Source organism: Vidua macroura, chromosome 4, assembly GCF_024509145.1.
Source record: "Vidua macroura isolate BioBank_ID:100142 chromosome 4, ASM2450914v1, whole genome shotgun sequence".
Lineage (NCBI taxonomy): Eukaryota > Metazoa > Chordata > Aves > Passeriformes > Viduidae > Vidua > Vidua macroura.
In genome coordinates, this window is record NC_071574.1 from 58,782,647 (window position 1) to 58,803,789 (window position 21,143).

Genomic DNA, 21,143 nt, shown 5'->3' on the forward strand with positions numbered 1-21,143 from the left:
TAATGAGATATTGGGTCTATATATACAGTACTCTTGCAATGCAGGAGTTAGTGATTATGTTTTCTTAACTGGATATCCTCAGAGGTACTTAAAATTTCTTCACAAATTGCATTGGTAAATTAAGAGTTCATCTGGCTAGTTAGATTTACTAGGGCAGATGGCATTTTGCATGTGTGATGAGAGCAGGAAGGATTCAGCAAAGCAATAATGTAATTAGCTGTGTAAATGAGCCTCACAAGGTAAATCTCTTTAACCCCAATGATAAAATGTGTTTTGTGACAAAGCTGTGGATTACTGGTCCTTTGAAACAATGTGTGCAGCTAGTCAAGCCAAGATTTCAGAAGTAATCCAGTTAATTTGAAAACAAATGATGCCACTTTTTATCACACCTTCCTAACACTTCTATGTTTGAAACAGAAATAGGCCTCAAGATGTTAGTTTGCTGTAATAGAAGAGAGAGTTGTGCGGAGTTACCTGAATTCAGTTGTAAGTAAAAGCTAATTTGAATGCTAGAGATGAGATGTTCTAGCTAGGGAGGAAAGATGCTTCATAAAAGCAGACCAAAATCCCAGGCTGAATAAAATGTGAGCTGAGCTGTCTTTTCACTGTGCTACAATGAGCTGTGTGGCCATATGTAGCTCCTGTTTACACAGTACCTGGCACAGGATGTTCCCCCATTTTCCCCTTAAGCTCTGCAGTAGTAGCTGTGATCATCATCAGTGTGCAATAAAATGTGTAGCATCACAATGGTTTGGGTTGCAAGAGACCTTTAAAGATCGTGTGAGCAGGGAGGATTTGGTGCTGAGAATTCACCAAGGCCTATTTGTGCCTACAGGTATGTGAGTAACTGCAGGTAATCTCACATTCAGTTCTAGCCAAAAATATTTTTATGGGGATGTAACTTCCACTTTTCATTTGAAATTAATCAAATGGGGATATGTCTAACCATGTTGATATTGAAAGCTATTGAAATAATAAATTCATGGTAAAGACTAATCAATCACTGTATGCTGCCTGGTTAGAAAGACACCCTGGAGCATCATTTTACTTCTGAAAAATCATTGCAAAATAATCTAAGTAGTGAATCTTTATTCAGCAGGGCAGTCTCACATTCTGTAAGATTAAGGGGAAAAAATGGGCTGTGTAGCAGCCCTTGAGTTGTGCATGAAACCTGTACTGTTCTTACTATTAAATTTATTCAAACCATGTGGGAACCTTTTGTACCAATTTTCAGGCTTTCTTGTTTATTAAACCTAAAGATGTTTTACTTTCTGATGAATAAGCTTTCAAGTATCTAAATTTCAAAAAAAAGGTACAAAGTGCTATTTTCTGCTTAAGTTTGTTATAGTGTATTCAGGTTGACTTCTGTCATTTTTTTTTTTCCTCACAGGCTATAAATTACAGAAGCAGTATAAATAAAACTGTGAATCAGGAACACTCTGAGCAATTTAGGCATATCACAAGAAATCAGAACAAGTTTTGGGTTGTTTTGGTTTGATTTTTTTAAGTATTGTCTCCTCTACTTGGAGACACTGAAAACCTGACTGGATATTGCCCTGGGTAACCTGTGGGGGGTCACTCTGGCCTGAGCTGGGAGCTTGGACTGGATGATCTTTAGGGGTCCCTTCTGTTCTCAACTATTCTGTTTCTCTTGAGTAGTTACTTTCATATGCATAATGTGTGCCAACAAAGGTCCATAAATCTGTGTGGGTGTGTCTGTGGGGTTTGTTTATACAAGTATGTAAAACTTAATGTAACATGTTTGAGGGTTTGGGGTTTTTTTCAATGTTTAACTTACTGTGGGGACAGTCACTTGACTAGGAGGACGGGTAAATGCCTTCAATTTTTATTTAACAGGAAAAGCTAATATTTTTAAGATTTTCTTGTACCAATTCTCAATAGTAGGAAATGTATCAAATGACATTTTTGTCAATAATAAAATCTTGCTTTCTTTCATGCTTCCTGGCAGTGTTTTCACTACGGCACTAAATAATTTATAATGGAAACTCATTATGATTGCAGGATAACTTTGGAATAATTCACGCTGGAGGGGACCTTCAGACATAATCAAGTTTTACAAAGCAAGATGAACCCCGAAGTTAAGAGCAGCCTGATAATCAGAGCAGGTTGCTGGGGGCTCTTCTGGTTACCTTCAGAGCAGTATCAAGGAGAGTGATGCCACAGAATCTTGGGCAGTTGGCTCCTGCATCTGATCACCTCCACACAGTCTGTGCTGCTTCAGGGACAGAGGATCACAAAAGCTTTTCTTTTTTATTCCTTCCTATTGCATTCGAATTGAAGCTGGTCGGTTTCGCATAACTGGCTGTCACACAGTGCTAAATAGTTGAATCAATATGTTAACAAGAGAGTTGTTTTGCCCCTTTTCCTGTATGCTGAAAGCCATCTACCTGTAAAAAAAAAAATTGCATTTATTATTTCATGCAGCCATATTTCTTAAATTTATTTTACGTGGCATAGAAATCAGCAGGAAGAAAGAAACGTTACCTCTGCTGGAGAAGAAGAAATTGTCTAACAACCAGTGTGAATTACATCTTTAGGGTTTGTGCAGTTTTGCCTCACTTAGGTTTGTATCTCTGTCTTCGTTTGAAAAGACAGGAGTCTGTGAAGGAAGGCAAGGGCTTCCTGTGAAATGGAAAAAGTAAACCCCCTCCCTCCAAATTACTACATTTTCAAAATAAAAAGGCTCTCAGGCAAAGATATGGGAATGGGAATAACAGTTCTTTACTAGGAAAAAAACCTAAATATTAAAAAAAAAATGTAATTAGTACAAACAAAACTACTGATAGAGTCAGAAACCTGACACCCGGAGGAGTCAGGGTGTGATAGTCCAGTTAAATGGTGACTGCTCCCCCTGGAGTGGCAGATGAAATGCTGCTGAAGCGATGGTCCAGGAGAAGGGTGTAGTTTTCTCTGAAGGTCTGGTGATATAGTAGATGGGCCCGGTCTTCCTCTGGGAATCCAGTGAAGAGGCTGAGTTGCTGTCTCAAGAAATGATGATTTTATGCAGGTAGGGATGCTTGGCTCCTCCCTCTGGGTGGAGCATCTCACAATGGGATGATGTAACTTTCTCAGTCATGCAGCGAGCCATTCAATGGCCCATTAACAGAAGATGTCTCTCTGGAGGGAGACATTGTTCTTGGAAAAGATAAGAAAACTGCCCAACAGATGGCAAATAGAATATATGCTTATCTTACAAGCCAGGACAATCTCCTTGTTACTGAAACTTTCAGAGAAGCACAGGTGCTGCCTGGGATGGTCTCTATGCAGGGAGGACTCTGCTGGTGCCAGTGTGAGAGATGTTTCAGAGTTGCAGCAGTGATCAGTTGTGTGTTGCCCATGCAGTGGTGTGTGCCTTTTCTTTCAGCAGTCTTATGACTCCCAAGATGCAAAGTGTGAAAGGAGTTGCAGGCATCATAACTCTTTTGTGCTTCCCAGGTGCTTATTCCATGTATGTTTTAGTTTAATTTCTCTTATTGTGGGATTCAGCCTTATCTTGTACTTTATGTATGGTCTTTCCAAAATGAGATTGCCTCAGAATAGAGTCCTTGCTTACGTACCACCAGCACTCTCTGAGTGTTTTTGAATCAACTCCCTATGCAAGGAATGATGTGTGGCTTGGCACTTCACTGATGCATTAACAGATTTTTATTTTTTAATTGGTAGTCTTGCTGGCTGCAGCTCCCTTGCAGGGACTACCTGCCTTAAACCAGGAGTTGGTGCTTTGCTGTTGTGTGTTTTCTTTCCTTGGACAGTTTTCTGTGAGGAAGTCTTCAGCATCTCTTCAATCAGTCAAGTCCATGTTCCGACTGCAAGGTGTTGAGGAGGGAGAGCTATGGACACTGCTTGCTTAGGGATTTGTTTTCCTGAGCCATGTGTGGGGTGAGAGAGGAGTGAGATCACAACCCCTGTGAACTCCCTGAACATACTTTACAAGTGCTACAATAAATTCTGAGAGGCCTTGTGTTTTTGGGAGGTGAACAGTCAGTTTTACACCTTCAGGTCCTTTATGGATCCCCAGGTTAGGTAACTTACTGGAGATTTTTGTCCTCCAACTGGAGGTTGTTTATTAACTATGTTAATTTGCACATGGGGAGACAAAAAACAAGGCAGTAGTAGGATGAAGTCCAGCTCTGTATGAATGTAGGGTGTAAAGTTCTTTCTTGAGCTGTTTGAGGTGTAGTCTTTGCCTTCCTGACGTGCTTCCTCCTCAGAGACCAGAAGTTTGGTGAGTTATTTTTCCTGAACATCTAAACACTGTTGCCTTTACACTGTGTAGCATGGAGCATGCCCAGGGCCACTGGCGTTTCTCTGAGGCAGAGGGTCTGCAGAGCTGGTGGTGCCCTCTTCTTTGAGTCCAGGGTGTCACAGAAGTGACCGGGAACCACAGTTCCCAACTTAGTTTCCATAGGGCTGTCAAAACCTTGATAATGGTAGGCCGGTGAGGTCCCAAAAAGGGAATCCATTTGTTGCAGCTGCCAGGGTTTACTGAATGTGGCACTAGTTGTGTTAAATTCCTACCTTTTTTTTGTGTTGCTGTATTTTTTTTTTATTGTGAGTAAGTTAGAGTGAGTGTTGGATCAATGCACAGTAAATAGGAACATGTTAGGCTTTCTGATTTGTTTTGTTGGTGTTAGATACTCCCTGTTGATCCAGAGATCAAAAAAGAAAATACAAATAAAAAGTGGGAAAAGGATTGGGATAATGTTGGCAAGATAAGGATCTTCTTTGTACCCTTCAGTCAGGAAATCATAATTCACATGCTTGTTTTGCACATTATGTATCTAATGCTGTGTATATCATATGCTGTATGTATATTTATGCATGTATGTACTTGGCATAAACATGAAGCAAAACTGATGCTCAAAACATTGTCCAAGTAATTGATACATATGTGATGAACTTTTAATGATTTTATGGTACAGAGGAAGACCTCGGACAAACCTTCACTGCATTTCAGTAGCAACTGATTAATAGACAACCTGGCTATATTCCTGTGAGCTCATAAAACACACAGTTGATTAGAAATGTTGTTACTAGACAGATTTATGGGGACACTTACATGCTTGCCTATGCTGTTGATTGCTATTCCTAATTTCATTTTGCCAGCCTACGAGTAGAATTCGTATTACTTATCTTTCCTCGGCTTTTGTAAATTATGTTGTTTAAAACTGTGGAATTCTTGCTTATTTTCAGATCTCATCAGAAAACTAGCACAGCAGCAGTTTGGAAATACACAGGGCGATTATCAAAAGGTAAATTGTCTATGTGTATCTGCATAAAATAATGAAAATTATGACTTTGAAATTCAGGTTTTTTTCTAAACCAGGAGTTAGTATTTTAAAAGTATATTAAGAGAATACAAATATGGGGGTTTTTAAATAATAAGTATGATGTTTTCCTGAAAAATGTGAGACCATTTATAAAGAAAATTCCACAAGCCACTGTAAAGAAACTACTCATAGTTAAGGATGACTTACAAATTCCAGCTGTAATGGGATTGTTGCACAAAGATTGATGGCTCTTTGTATTGAAAAATACAGTTTTTATTTCAAAAACCTTAGGGAGAACCATTACTGCTTAGCTCTCATGTAAGCTTCATCTGTTGTTTTCAAAAAACTGAAGTTGTATTATAAATATACTGTTTATATATTGGCAAGAAGATGGAATGGAATGTGCATCTGAGTTTTGGGCTTTTCTGGAGCAGTGTTCCACTTCTGAATCAGGAGTTGAGTTTCTGCAGTAGGAATTGAACTGTGCCCAGGCAATGGACAAGTTACTTCATATGAGCGACTTGCTTCTGGTGCCCAGAGTATGGTGTGTGCCCGTCAGGAGGATGGGTGTGGTGCTTGCACACAGACACTGGGCTATTGCTGTGACCAGGATGGCTTACGGGTGCTTCTGTGTCTTCCCAACAGCAAGCCTGTTTCTCCAGTAGCTTGATAAGCTCTGCATGACATCCTGGTGTGTGGTTTTGTTGTTATGCTGCCTGAAGTGACTCTTGCCAATCCTACCTGCTTGCTTGGTGGGACTCTTCTATAAGAGTGGTGCATCACAGACTGTTCCTGCAACCCAGGGAAGAATAAGGGTAGGGCTTGGATGGGAGAGTCTCAGGACAAAACTGTTAGACTGTAGGCGGTATCCCTGACCACAGGCAGAGTGTTTAGTAACTAGTAAGTCATGAGTAAGTAATGAGAAACCTGTGCCTAGTCCTGTGTAGGGGATGTGATTATAGAGTGGCAGTTAAAATATTAGGTGTGCTTAAGAAGCAGGATATAAGATACAGGGCATTCATCATCCAAATTCTGATCTGAATACAGTGCAAAACCTTGAAACAAATTTGGAAAAGGAAAATATATCAGGACAAGTAAGAGTGTGCTTCAGAAGACAGAAGCATCTGTGTGAATCAACTGTGAAGCAGCCAGCATTGCTGTAGATGTGTCCCTGGAAGAATTTCCAATGGAGATAGGGGATGTGCGAATGTTGCTGAAGGGTGTGAATAAGTAGTTAGAAATGTTTGCCTGTGATTCTGATCACTCAAATTCAGGGAGAATGAATTCAGACTAGGATGAGTTCAGGAAGTGTCCATTAGGGTGATCTGGGAAACCTGTGGATCTTCAGACGAAACTGGAAGAGTTTGCTTAGCTTAGGAAAAGAGTTGATAAGGGATGTGGTTACTCTTTTGAAATATATATGGAGAGGAAGCACAAGGAAGAAGGTTCTGCTTCTTGGGCAAAATACAATGCTAGCACTGAAGAATGGGGACTGAAATGGATGTGTGAGAAGAAGACTTGCTCACCAAGAACTGAGAAAAGCCCTTCAGTAGCAGGAACAGGAAATCTGCTTCTCCTATTTATCCTGTTAAATTTCTGCTGTCATTCCTTTGTATCATTTTTTAAACCTATTTATAGAATGTGTTAGTGACCCAGGAGGCCTTTCCCACTTCTGTGCTGTGTGTTCTAGTCCTCCCAGTTGGACTCTAACCATGAACATCTCCCCATGCCCTGCCAGGGGCAGCAGTCTGCCAGGTCAGCCCAGCAGCTGAGCCGTGCCTGCTCAGGGGAGCCAGCTCGCTGCTGCTGATATTGCTTTGCTTCTGCTGGGAGGCTGCATGCTTGAGATGTTCAAAATCATACTTGGTACCAGATTAATAAGGGAGGGGAAGCATTAGTCATCTTTCCATTGATACAGGAGAAAATATGATTTTGAACATTTTAAGTAGTACTGTACAGTAGAGATTTCAAAAGGACGCGTGTGATGTTGATAAAAAAACTGCTAAAACTTGAACATTTCTGATTCTCACACATTAGACTTTGGGCTGAGGGGTCTTGCCATCTCTAGCTTGTCTGTTTTTCTTCCAGTTAGGAGAAAGGGGAAAGCACTATTAGCTGTGAATTTGGCAAGCAGAGATGAAGGGGAAAATAAATTAATTTTCCATTGTGGAAACAGAGGGGAAATTGGGTTCTTCTGAAATTCTGTCATTGAATATTTAGTTTTCAGTATTTTTCTAGTTCCAGATTAGAAAATAGGTAAGCACTGTTAAATAGATTTCTTCAGTCTTTCTTGAATGCCTTTTCTTTTTTTCTTTTGAATAATTTAAATTGAACCGCTACATGGTTAATTAAAAGTGAGAGTAAATTTTGTGTGTAATGTGTTAAGATCCCAAAACTGCTACTGGAGCTACTAAAATAAAATAAGCACTGAGAAGAAAAAGTTAGTCAAGAATATCATATCAGTTATGAGAGGTGGAATTCATGAAAAAATCACCAAACCGCAAAATAATGCAATCTCTGGCCTTCTGTGAGATAAATTAGGAATTATATGAAAAAGATGCTCAATGTGGAAGTAACTGGTCTCTCATTGTTTGAATGAAAGTATTTGTTGGACAAATCCTAGATTCCTTTCATTCACCAAGGAAACCAGAAAATAGCTGCTATGCATTTTCTTGTAAATATTTTCCCATAATTATTTAATGGTGCTTCTGTGCATTATTTTACTTTAGTGGTTTGTTTGTTATTGTTTCTGTGTTGTTAACTGTTATGATCTAGTCATGGTAATTTATTCATTATTCATGGGATTTATTTTTTGTGCATGCTGCCTGTGTATTATACACATTCTCCATTTGTTTTGACTTCCACAGCCAGAAAATGTTGTCCTGACTCTTCAGGTAATGTCTTATGGTAGATAATAGATAGTTTTGAAAAGAAACTAACTATGTCTGCACTGCTGCTGTTAAAAAATCCATAACCATTTTTAATGTTACTTTAAATAGTGTTTTTCCATTCTAACCTTTTTTAAAATAACATGCTGTCATTTAATTTTTGAAGTGTTCAGCTACATAGAAAAGAAAACAGTGATTCTTTTGCAAAATCCAGCCAAATTCTTCTTTCAAGCATGCAGTTTATAGTCTTCAGAAGGAAGCACAGGTTTTAACAAGCAGTTAATAATAATTAAAAGAGTAGTTTTCATCCTAGAATTGGTAATTAGGGCAGAAATTTGCAACTCTGCTAATGGTGGTAGTTGCTGTATTTGGCTCAGTCGGTAATTAGGGATTGTGAGGAGGGGCATCAGCAAAGCTGGAACTAGAGCATGATTGATATGTTGTGAGAAATTGTAACTTATTTTACAGGACAGTTACGCAGCCTCAATTTCATCCTTTTGCTGCCAAGTTGCCCTTGTGCTGGTGGATCTGTAAAACAGCAAAGGACTCAAAGTACTAGTGTGAGAATTAGTTCTCCTAAGATTGGGAAAGGAAAGGAAAAGACAGATTTATCAGGGAAGAAGGACTCCTGGGGCGTTCCCACACTGTGCTGTCTCTGTGCACATACACATACATCCTGGCCTGCTTTCAGCTGGGTTGTGTTTTCAGCAGAGGGAAGCAGTGTGGCCAGCTCACAGTGTGTCCCCTGGGAGCCACATTGCCTCGTGTAGGGCCCTGCCAGGGCTGCCTGGCCCAGCTTCTTGCTCCCGGGGCTCTTGCAGTATGAAAGCCAGCCAGGGTATTGCATTGCATCGTTCCCTTTCACTCCTGCCAGCTTTTGAAAGCATCCTTTTAGTTGCTGCTGCTTTGCAGTTTGGCAGCAGAATAAATGTCTTTACCTGAGAGATCTTAAAATCTTTCTGCTTCTTCATGTTTTCCCGTCCCTAAGCAGGTTTAAATTCAACACTTTGGAGTAACCTCTGCTGTTGTAATCGATCATCCAGTGAAATACTTCCCTTTGGGGTTCAGATGAAGTTTTCTACTCTGAACTGAATGAAATGGAGAAAAAGTGAAGCCTCCTTTACCCCTGATGAGGTGTTGCTCTAGTTAGCCTTGTGGAGCCTTTTTGGAAACAGATGTGAGAAACAGTGAATTCGTGGTCTGGGAATTCAGATGTGTTCATTTTTAACCTGTTCCCATTGCATTGATTCACATTTATTTTTTGTGAGCCTACTTCTCTCTTAGCACTCACTCTTGTAGTTTGCCTAGCTAATACTCTAGGAAAATAATTATTAGCTATCAGTATCTACAATGTTATGTATCTTTTTGTTAGAAAAGTTGTCAATTATTGACAAAATGTACCAATTCCATAACCTCAGTAACTCAGGAGATGGTTCCGTCTGTAGTTTGATTTTTGATTATTTGCTCTATATTGATTGCAGTTACTGTGTGATATCTGCTGTTACCATTATTTTTGTCTGAATTACAGGCCATCTACTATGAAATCGGTTTTATAGTCTCCGCAGCCTTGGGATTGCTATTTATTTTGTTACTGCCTCTTGTGGGACTTTGCTTCTGTATGTGTCGTTGCTGTGACAACTGTGGTGGGGAAATGCATCAAAGACAGAAGAAAAATGCTGACTGTCAGAGGAGCTGTTTTGCAACATTTCTTTTTGTTGCTTCTTTAATAATAAGGCAAGTGTGATAAAGAGAACAATATGAACCTTGGTATAGCATTTATTTTGCAGTGTCATATGACAAATGATATTACTGTATTAGCCTACAGGTGCAGAAGTTATTGCTTATTAAAGAAAACGTAACTGCATTATAAAAAATACTGCCACTGTTGCTATCCACAGGTCATTATGTACTTAAACAGGATATAGGTGTGAAACAAACAAAAAAATTCTTTGTTTGTATTGGGCAAATGACATTTTTGCCAGTCTCAAAACAGCAGTTGCAGAATGTTGCATTACACTTTGAACACGAGAGACCATATCCTGTGTTCAGCCCCCATCCCATAGAGAACATGAGATATCACAGACTGCTTTGTTCTTGGTAGTGCTGTGGTGGTGAAAAAAGCAAGTAAGTGACTTCCTTCAGTTTTTGCTGTACTCCAGATATTTATACTAGTTCAAAACAATGGATTTTCTTCTGGATCCTGTGTTGTGTAAACCATGCATGCAGTCCTATAAATCCTGCAGTTTGGAGACATTTTTGCACTGTTGGTGTTAGGACTATACTCCAGTACTCGGTATGTAATGGATGATGAGGAACTACAATCAAGATTTCTTCCTGCTTTCAAAATGCATTGTTTGCTTTAAGGGTTTCTGTTTTCTTTTAACTTCTTCGTGTTTTCACCTGCCTACTATCCTTATTCTGTGATTATATTAACGAAAAAAAAAAAGTGTTTTGATCTATACAGTGTGACTGTTCTGTCATATGGGATGTACTTTGTCACTTCACTGTAATTTAATTTTTTTTTTCTATTACTCTGTGTCATGACAAATGGTGACCTTGCTTAAGGTCAAATAGAGGATAGGCTGATATTGGAACATGCTCTTTTCTCCCAAACATCACTAACAAACATGACCCTCAAGAATTTGAAGACTTGAAAAACAAATAGGTGCATCCCTGCCATGATGACAGGACAAAAGTTCTTTATGGTTCAAGTGTGTCTTGAAGACAGTAAGTTATTAAATTACCACTCAACATGTTGAAACATGTGAGGTAGGTCACAGAGCTTGCCAGCTGTCTTTCCACCACATTGCAGGACACTGTTGCAGCATGCTGCTTTCTAGCTATAATGACTGGGGAATGTTGCCTATTAGTAGAAAAATTAAGATTGTCCCCCTTGTTGGTCTCTTTAACCTGTGCATTTGCTGCCAGCTATCCTTGTGGGATTAAGCACAGCCAGCACAGGCAAGTGATTCTTCCCAGGTCATGACTGGCAGATCAGTGATCCCTAGTAATATGCTTTCCAGAACTAAGGAAATTGCCTCTTTAATGTCTCCTTTTTTCCCCCTCTTTTTTTATGAGACATCATGATGTATCAGACGCTTAGCCTAAGTGGGGGGTGTTACCTGAAATCAGTCTGCAGGTTGAGTGGAAATAATCTCCTATGAGGACTCCCTGGTTAAGTCTCTAATGCTGTGAATGGTGTGCAAGGCAAGATAGAACTTGTAAGGCTAATATTACTGATCCCAGACTGACTGAGGGCTCAAGTCTCCAGTATGCCTCTGTACAAAGAGAGGTTCTCCTGCCCTTCCTGGATCTTCTTTAACAAGGGACAAGAAGATGCCATGCCTGGATCTATTTAAGCCTGTGTCAGGTTGCTTACTGCTGTGCTGTAACACAAAAGGACAGTCTTACTGGTAGCCATTGGCCCAACAAAAAATACTGGAGAAAGCCTGAGGTTTACTTAAAATGGTTTCTACATGTCTTGTACTGTACTCCGAAAGTATCCTTGTGGTGACTTATTTGTGGAAACTTTATTACTTGCTTTTCCCCAAAGCTCCTATGCAATTTCAGCTTAGGTGGGAGGTTTACCTGTAATTCTTCCCAAAATCACACTTCTCAAGGACTGTGCCAGAGCTGAATACATAAGCGTGGCAATAACCAGAAGAGTTTAGTCCTTTGTGAGTAAAATGTTTATGGATACTTGCAGACAGAGGCAGAAGAATGAGAACTTGAACGATCTCCATCAATACAGGATTATATCAAGATGTGCAATGAAATTACCAAGGCAGACCCTGTCATTGTTTGGGTATAATTTCAAGTTCATGAAGCATGGGAGGCTGGCTTTGGGAGTAGGTCTCCCAAACCCCTGCCAAGAGACTAGAATGCCAGACTCCTTCACCCTGAGCTGTGCTGCTTCAGAAGATGCATTTAGCAAGGCTGGTGTCCTTCAGAGTACCCTGAACCCACACGTCTGCCAGTGGAGCTTTGCTTTAAAGGCACTCCTGAGGAACGTACACATAGATAGCTGCTGGAGGGCATGGGAAAGATTTCTAGGGGATGGACTTCTTAAGGATTACCATCTAAGTGTATGTTCTCCATCTTCTCCCTCTCTCTTGCAGTGCCAGACATTCTGGGATTCTCTCATTAAGCTATTTTTTCCTTTTTCTTTTCTTTTTTTTTTTCCCCAGTCCTTGATATGGAAAATTGGTTTCAAGCTCTCTTTCCTTGGCTGGGAAAGACAGGTTAAATGCACAGTGGAGAGTATTGGTAGGGGAAAGACTGATTGTGGAGCTTGCCTGTGTATCTAGGCAACAGCTATAGAAAACTCCAGTAGTGTGGGGATGAGTTTTCTTGTGTGTCAGTCTGCAGGTTCACACTGACATATATGTGCTGTTAATGCAGGTTTTAGAATGTTTCAGCCAGTAGATTTTAATCACGATGAACATTTCTTCTCACTTTTCCACTGATGTAGTACTCTGGTAACTAGAATGAGATTTTAGACTCAGCTTACTGCAGTGGTGTGTAAAGGAAGTGTAAGTTTGGGGTTTTTTCTTTCAATTTAAAAAAAGGCTCCAACTAGATCTGCTTTCTGCAGGTGGGGCTTAAGTGAGAAGTGTGCTTTCCTCAAGGAGGGGTATAAGAAAGAAGTAAGAAAACCTGTGATTATATATGAAGTTGGTTATCTTAATAAGCCTTTAGGGTGTCATTTTCCAGTACATGCTTTCTGTTTGGAATATTTCTGTATTGAGTCAAAAATACATGCAGTGTTTTTGGTAGTCCACAGCTTTTATACATGAGTGTTTCCCTACAAAGCAGAATTCTATTGCTAAAGAGTAGAGGATGTAGAAATAATCTATCAAATACACAGCTAAGTAGATTTGATATTCCAGACTTGTGGAAACAATTACATTATTTTCTTCAAATGTTAACTGAAAGTTTAGGGCCAGAGACCTGCTATTAGATCTTACTCACTAGTCATCTGCAAGCTTAGGCAAGCATGTTTTCTCTGGGAAGGAAATGTAATTTCATTAGTTCTTGTACATTATAAAGGCAAGGGAGGAACGTTTGATTTTTAAGAGAGCATATATTGTAATACTAAATTTGGTGGTGATAGAAAATGTCCTGGTTATTGCATAGAAAAACATATAGTCAGTTTTCTGTGCCTCCAAGAGAGTTTGTGTTAAAACCTCTTTTTTTGAAGTAATGGATGTTCGGAAAGCCAAGTCTGGAGGAAGGAAATAGTGTTTGGCATCTTGGCAAGTACCTCATCAGGCTTTACATTTGTCCTCGTGGCTTTGTAGGATTGGTAATATATGTTGTTCAGAACCTGGAAATCAACAGTATCTGAAAGAATTGGTGGAAAAGCTGATAAAGAAATATCTACATTATTTTTTAAAATTCTTTATCTGGTAGTGAGTAAGGGGCTATTCTTCCAATATGTAAATGAGCTCAAGGTTTCTATTTGGTGACTTGAATATTTTTTTGCAAGCTCAGCTAAAGGAAAAGCTTGGTTTCCCCCCTGCAACCGGTTTAGTAACATTTATATGCATCTGTGAAACTTGGCAAGAAACTTGAATGTGGAATATTGGACTCCTGAAGAATTGTTAAAACAATTTTATTAACCTGTTACAGAAGTGGCATGTCCTTTTTATTCCTGCTCTATGACTTTCTCCTCATAGCTGCTTATTGAATGTTGACTCAAGGCTCAGTTACATAATAAATTGATTTTTCCTCTCATGTTGTGTGTTTGTTTAGTTACATTCAGATTATAGTCACACTTGTTCTGGCTTCTTGAAGTATCTCCACTATCTTGTTTCCTCCTACTCCTTCCCTTTAGGAAGCTGAAGAGAAAGATACTGTGCTGAGATCTTACAAAGTACTCTTTTGTTAGTGTCCAATTGACCTTTCTGATCTCTGAGCATAGAATTGAAAGGATAAAAATGCTGTCTGTCTAAAGAATGAGGATGCGGTTATAAACTCTGACCCTGAGAGCAATATACACATTTGCTTTTCCTGATAGCTTGAGATAGTTTGTCTTCTGATTAACGAAGAAAAGCTAAAAATATTTTGATAGCAATTGCTATCACAGTAGAGTGAAAACAAATAACATATTGCCTATATGCGAAATTAAACTGTTTACTATGCTTGTCATAGAATTATAGAATGGTTTGAATTGAAAGTTATTCAGTTCCTTAGTATTTAGGCATTTTGAGTTCTCTTTCCTTGGGTGGTAGGTGATAATAGTGTCTGCTTGAGTGTTGGTCATAGTGGCAATAAAACGATGCCATTTGCTGTAGGTTAAGTAGGAGGATAAATATGTGTGTCCCTTTGTTCTTTAGTAACTTCTGGGAGGTTAATTAACAGCTGGTTTTGAAGACATAGATGATTTTGGGTAGAGAACCACCATTTTATGTCAATCTCTGTCATCTTCTCATGAATATTTTTGGATATTGAGAAAAATGTTAGTAAATGAATCCTAATATGTATGACCTGTAGCATATAGTCCTTCCCTTTCTCCCTGTGACCTGCTTTGAAATTAGAATTTTCCTTCAGAAAGTACTTTTCAGAGCAACAAATTCTTTCACATGTGACCAGTTTTATGAGAAGAATAAGCCTGTACATTGTTTGGAAAAACTAAAGTAGGAAAAGGAAAATAAAGATAAAGGTTTGGTATTGATTCACTGAAGAAAGAGATGAGCATCATAAATCAGGGTATTTGCTCCTGTCTTGCAAGGATACACAGGTCGTGTTATTTTAGGTACGTGTTAGCTCTCCATCATTTCATTTATGTGGCTGTATTATGGCTGCCTTTGAATGCATATTCCTTGGAGCAAGAGTTACACTTACCATGTATCTTTTTCCCCATAGAGAGCCTGGATTAGGTTTTCTGTAAGTCTTATTTAAAAATACTAGTATCTAAGTCTTCTTGACACCCCAGCTTAGGTCATTTGACAGTTGGGCAGGAGTACAGTACCATTTGTGTCAGTGATTCCCTTCTCCTGTGTTTGGGTGTCCATATTGGCCTTGCAGGGTACTGCCTCTCTAGTATTGAGCTGTAATACAAAGAATGAGATGTCTCAAATGTGCCAACCAGGAATTGCCTGTACTGTACCTGACTTCGGCCTCAAGGCAGTGTCTGCCCTTTGGGCATAAATCCTGCCTGTGGTGAGTGCATCTCAGCTTTCTGCTGGTAAAATCTCAGAGTTAGTGCTTAGTCCATCAGCTGGGTTTGTAGTCAGCCTGGTTTTGAGGCTATTACCACTCTGGTGGTTACTCTTGACTTTTCTGGTACTTGTCTGCAAGGTTAGCTGTTGTGAATGAGAAATGTCTAAAAGTCATTCTTCTCTTTAAGTCTGTTTTACACCTAAGCTAAACAAAAAACTAAGGTTCATGTATGATAAGAGCTCTTTGAAGTCTCTCATGGGACCTTTAATTGCCTTTTAACTTACTGTTTGTGCAGATCTGCCGTGCCATAATGAGAACTTTACCATGAAGAGGGATCAAATAGAAAATAATCATCAGCAGTGCTGACAAGAAATCTAGCTCACTTTCCACCTTTTGTTTCAGTATCAGGAAATGCATATTATTTTAGCATTAATACGGACTATTTGTGTGCTTTGGAATGATCCATGCAGTTACATAAATAAATTGTGTTATTATAAATAAACCTTGCTGAAGTTATCAAATTAAAAATACTGCTTTTCACAGTTAACTGGCAAGCATTTGCTTGTAGCTGTGTCAAGGTTAATACGACTTGTAAAAGAACCTAATGTTTCTAAGTCTCATACAATTTACTTAGGCTATACACATTTTCTGACAGTACCCATGCAAATGGATTAGTAGTTGTACATTAATAAGTTCAGAAAACTTTGGGGTAACATTGCTTTTCCTTTCTTTTTTTTTTGAATTAGTAATACAATATTGGCCCTTTTGGTTCAGTCTTACAGTCTGCCTCATGGTGTATGTGAGAACCTGTAGTAATTAATGGAGACCTTTCTTTCTTGTGATAATATTGACCTTTTTTGGCTATAATTTTTTGATTCTGTCTTATGTTAGAATATGCACTTCCACTAACAAATATCTGTTATCTATATTTTTTGTAGTGTTGGAGTGCTCTGTGCATATGCTGCCAATCAGCATTTAACTAACCAAGTCCGAGGAGCAAAGAAACTGGTTAACAGTAATTTTAAAGATCTGAAAATTTTCCTTAACGACACTCCAGCGGTAAAGAAATTTTTCTTTATGGGGAATGAGGGTGGGAGGGAAGAGATATAAATAAGAAATACTGCAGAAAATAATTCTTTCTTTCTGTACACCTGCAGTATTTTCTTTATGCTTTGTATGTCAGTCTCACCAAGTAGAATAAATGATGCAAGGTAAGTTGTTTTCACACAGCAGTAAGTGCTTGGGAGTTACCCTGATGGATCAGCAGTCCTTGAACAACTTCTGAGCTGTACTTCGGGAATTAGCTGCTGTGATGCTTGTAGGCTCTTTCCCTCCTACTGAACTAGTGTAGATCATGAGCAGAAGATAAATAATTTGGAAAAAAAAAAGGGTTTTAAAAGGAAAACATTAAAAAAAAGTATGACATGAAAACTTGGATTCCTTGTTTCTCTTTCCTGTTTCCTTGTTTTTTGGGCATACTTCTATGGGTTTTGGGACAGAGCCACAATAACTTCTTTTCCAGGAATATTTTGGACTGATTTTTTCTGCAAACCAGAGTCACGCTATACCATACTGAATAGGAAAGATTATTTTCTTTCAAGTTTTCCTTAGAGTTCCATAAGCAGTCCTCTGCATGTCTTGTTTTGTGTTGAAAAAAAAAAAAGCTAATTAGGAAGACTTGTAGACAATGTGCAATTTCAATTCTTAGTGAATTTATAGGGGGCAAAAAAAGTCTGACATTTCTATTACTTTGGCTTTCATTAGTTTTAATTATTTGAATTCAATTTTATTAATCTGTTTTACTTCCATGTGACTGGTGACTGATAAATTAGAAATAGGTGGAATTCATGCAGTTATGTGGAATCCACAAGTGTGGTAGCATCCCAGTCACAGTAATTCTGGGTTGCTTTTGTACTGACCAGGGCTGTGTGAGAACAGGAGACATCTTGGGAGATGCCTCAAATGTTTTCCTATCTGGAGCTGTTCCCCAAACTTGTTTGCGTGTGGTGTTGTGACAGATGGGTGCTGGAGGTATATGGCAAAAAGTGGAGGTCATGCCAATAATGCCTTTTGAAACAGAGTACTTTTGGTCAGTCTGGAGCTGATGCTGGGCACAGAAGGATCAATACAGTCACATGAGAAACCACCAGAGTCCCCTTGACAGTGTTCTGTCAATCAGAAACTTCAGAGGAGAAAACCTGTTATGTAGAAGTAACTACTTTAATAGAGGAGAAAAACCAGACACTAGCTAAAATGTTAATAAGAACACTTAATTATTAAATTTAAGTGTCAAGACTTGAACTCTTCTGCCAGAGGGTAGTCAAAGTCTCACTTTGTAGTTTTTTAGTTTCAGTGTGGGATTATTATCTTTTCTTTTTTAGATTTGGTGCTAATGTAGTCATCAGCTGTATCCCATGAATCATTTTGTCAGACAAGGTGCATGAGTATCATGTATGCACACACATTTGTAAGAACTTCTTGAGGAAAGGAGAAGAGCTACATTTTTTTGAAAAAAGTTCTAGTAGCCAACTAATTATCTATAAAGCTCTGAAATTTGAACTGATGTCCTTGACTCATCAGTATGAGGTGTGTACAGCATATAAGAGGATTTGAAAAAGAAGTCCTGTGTTAAGAGTTCATGGCGCAGGGGATTTTCAGACTGTGAGTATTAAGCAATAACACTATTAGTTATACAGAATCACCTTTTGTCTGGGACATTGCTGGAGACAATGCAAAACCTGTAGCGCTGCAAAATTTTAGTCCTTTGGTTAACTTAGGTAGACCAAAATAATAAATAAGCAAAAATATACCTACAGCCTTCTTAGTAAGAAACTCTCAATTTTTTTTCTCCAGTGTTAGAAGAAGGAGGTCCAGTTCTTACTTTGCCATTTAATTAGATTCTCTGATCAATAGGTTGCTTCGAGGGTGGATTTTTTGTCTTTTTTTATTTCACAGAAAGTTTGAGACTGCAAGCTAGATACACTTTTGTACACATTTGAATCATGCTTAAAATTGGAAATCCATTTGTCAAGTCTTTTAACCTTTACACCACATTAGTTTGATTGGGGTAGAATTCATAGTGCATTATTTTAAACATGCAGAAATCAATAATGTCTTTTCAAAATTAGTGTAAGTTTTCCACTTAGAATGGTCCTTTAATTAGCCTTTTCGCCAAACCCAGGATTTGGTGGTAATTTGCTGGTCTGCATTGTTATGGTGTTTTGGTAGAGCTCAAGTGGAGACCAAATCCACCTTTGGGGGTAAGGAATACTACTTGTATTAAGACAATCAGCTGACTCGTTTCCACAAGAGAAGCTCTGAGAGGCTGCCCAAATACAAATCCATTGGCTTGGTGAATTGTTTCAATATTGCCACCACATCAATGCCGCACCTTTCCATGAAGGAGGAACTAGTGTCAGAGAAAATCAAGAAACAGAGTTGAAGACATGGAAAACCTTATTGGCCTGACTGACTTGAAGCCTCTGTAGGGCCACTGTGCCTGCTATTTAATATTTTTGAGCTGAATCATTGACCACCAAGATGCTCCAATTAAGTAAATGTCGCAGTCAAACACTTCACTTTTTTTATGTGCTGTTCTGCTAAGCAAATAAAATACTTGGTTAGTTGAAAACAGTAGTGGCCAGTGTTTGGTGGGGTTTGCACACATATTTTGATTGTTTCAGAGTGACTATTTGACACATTCAAAAGCATTAATTTTTCATTTTTTTTTAATAATTTTTTTAATCATTTTATTCTCAGCAAATTGACTACTTGGTGAGCCAGTACAACACAACTAAGGATAAAGCACTGTCTGACCTAAATAGTAAGTATTTTTACTTAAAGGGGGTTAGCAATGTGTATTTAAAAGCTTCAATAAGATAATGTAATTAGCTCATAGTGCAAAGTGAAATTTCATTTATGAGAATATGGTTTTCAAATAGAAATGCTGTTCTCAGTGGTAAATAAGACTAATCCTTTCCACATAAAATGTCTCAGAGCTAATATAATGCTTAGTATTTCCCAAAATAAAAGTATTTTATTAAATTATTATCCAATAAGTCAGGCTAATATTTTATTTTACTTTTCAGTTTTGGAATATTTTGGAGTATTTGTCCTCAGGTTTTCAAATTGGAGCCAAATATCAAGGAACAGAGATACTAGCAGTTGTGATAGTTCCAATGAGAGAGATCTCTGTTTATTTTTCTTGTTCTACCGTTGTCCTCTGTTCAGCTAGGAGTTATAAGCTTATCTTCTTTCTAAAGCTGCTTAATGTATTTGCCATTTCAGAACAAGCAGTTGAAGAACAGGAGATAAAATTTGAATTAGAACTGCTGCACTTTCCCCTTCAGCACGGTTAGAGTATGAGGCATAATTTTTAAAGCTCTCAATAAAGAAAAACAACCAGAAAACGGACTCTTTCTTTTTTTTTTTTTTTTTTTTTTTTTTTGTAATTTAAGATTCACTTTCCAAAATTCCCAATAAAAAGGACTGACCATAGTCAGTACACACAATGGTTCAAGGTGCATTGTGTGCCATGTGTTTATAAATGCATACAGGTTTGCATTGTTGGATTGAGGGATTGTTGTTGGGATCAAACTGTGCAGCTGTGGCATTGTGCCACTTAAATTGATTCTCATTCCAGAATCTCTGCTTCTGTGTAGGTTTAAAATGTATATTAAAAGTAGTTTTCAATTCAGCCAACTTGGCATACCCTGAGGTTAATGTGTCTTGTCTGTCTGAGGCTTTATTGCACATTGAATATGCCTGTGAAAGTAGTAGAAGCAGTAGTTAAGTAGTCTTCCTACTTAATTCTCAGCAGGAACACTCTGGTCTAAAAAATAGATGTAATCTTTAAGTCTATGATAATAATAACAGTAATAATAAAAAAAACCTGATGTTTGTATTTCAAGTATTCTCTTGAAGCTTCAGCTACTCCAAGCTGAAATTTCAAATTAAATGTTTATTTGTTCTCAAGGCAAATTTATAATGTTAGTTGACAGAACCTACAGGATCTGTGATGAGAGCAATCATCAAGATAGCTTTTATTTTCTTGAAATATCAGAATTAAGTGTGTGGCACCTGGGTACAGAAGGATTTTTTCCTAAGGGAATCAACAGTAGTGGGAATCTCAAGAGAACTGTAGATGAATTCAGTTTGCTCACCCTAAGGAAATGTGGAAACATGTTTTCTACTTGGTAGAAGTTCTCATCCCAAGCCAGACATGATAGTGCTTGACAGTAAGGGATGCTTCTGTACCATGCAGTATTCCCACCTCATCAAAAGGAAAACAGCTGAAAAATCAGTTTACTGTGATCTGAAAATGGAGAGAACCTGGTGATTACCTAAAGGATGTGTCACATGAGAATGTTTCACCCATCTCTGCTCAGCGTTTCTCTGTTGCTTTGCTGAAGCAAGGTTCATTTGTTTGTGGGCAGTGAGACTGGAGGGTTTGGAGGTGGGGGGAGCTGGGGCTGTGGTGTTCGTGCTGGATGTTCTGCATGAAGGTACAGGGGCTTAATGAGCTTAAGGGATTTCACCAGAGCTGACTGCCAGGGCTGGCTTGTGGGTGACCTTGATGTGTCTGGATACATGAGGAACAGGAGAAAGGAGAAGAATCCACTCTTTAGTTTCTCTTGTACTATGAAAACATAGTGTGTAGTGAAAGACTATGCCACAAAATTCCTGTCCAGATGCTGGACCTCTTTAAGATAAATTGTGGGAAAAAATCCTGTTCCAAAAAAAGTAGTAAATGCAGTGAAATACATATTGTGGGGTTTGTTGAAACTCTTGTGTGACTTTA

The 21,143-nt window shown here is 38.5% G+C and overlaps 1 protein-coding gene across 3 annotated transcripts in view; it reads left to right on the plus strand.

Annotated features, from left to right (window-relative positions):
• The window catches only part of PROM1 (prominin 1), a 63,173-nt gene that overhangs the window by 18,706 nt on the left and 23,324 nt on the right, over window positions 1-21,143 (plus strand). For 2 of the 3 annotated variants that reach the window (XM_053976591.1, XM_053976590.1), the window contains exons 3-7: window positions 5,215-5,273; window positions 8,159-8,185; window positions 9,708-9,913; window positions 16,282-16,402; window positions 19,103-19,166. In XM_053976591.1, the coding sequence (XP_053832566.1) occupies window positions 5,215-5,273; window positions 8,159-8,185; window positions 9,708-9,913; window positions 16,282-16,402; window positions 19,103-19,166 (477 nt within the window). The remainder of the gene's footprint in view (window positions 1-5,214; window positions 5,274-8,158; window positions 8,186-9,707; window positions 9,914-16,281; window positions 16,403-19,102; window positions 19,167-21,143) is intronic. The other variant, XM_053976592.1, reaches the window with a different exon arrangement.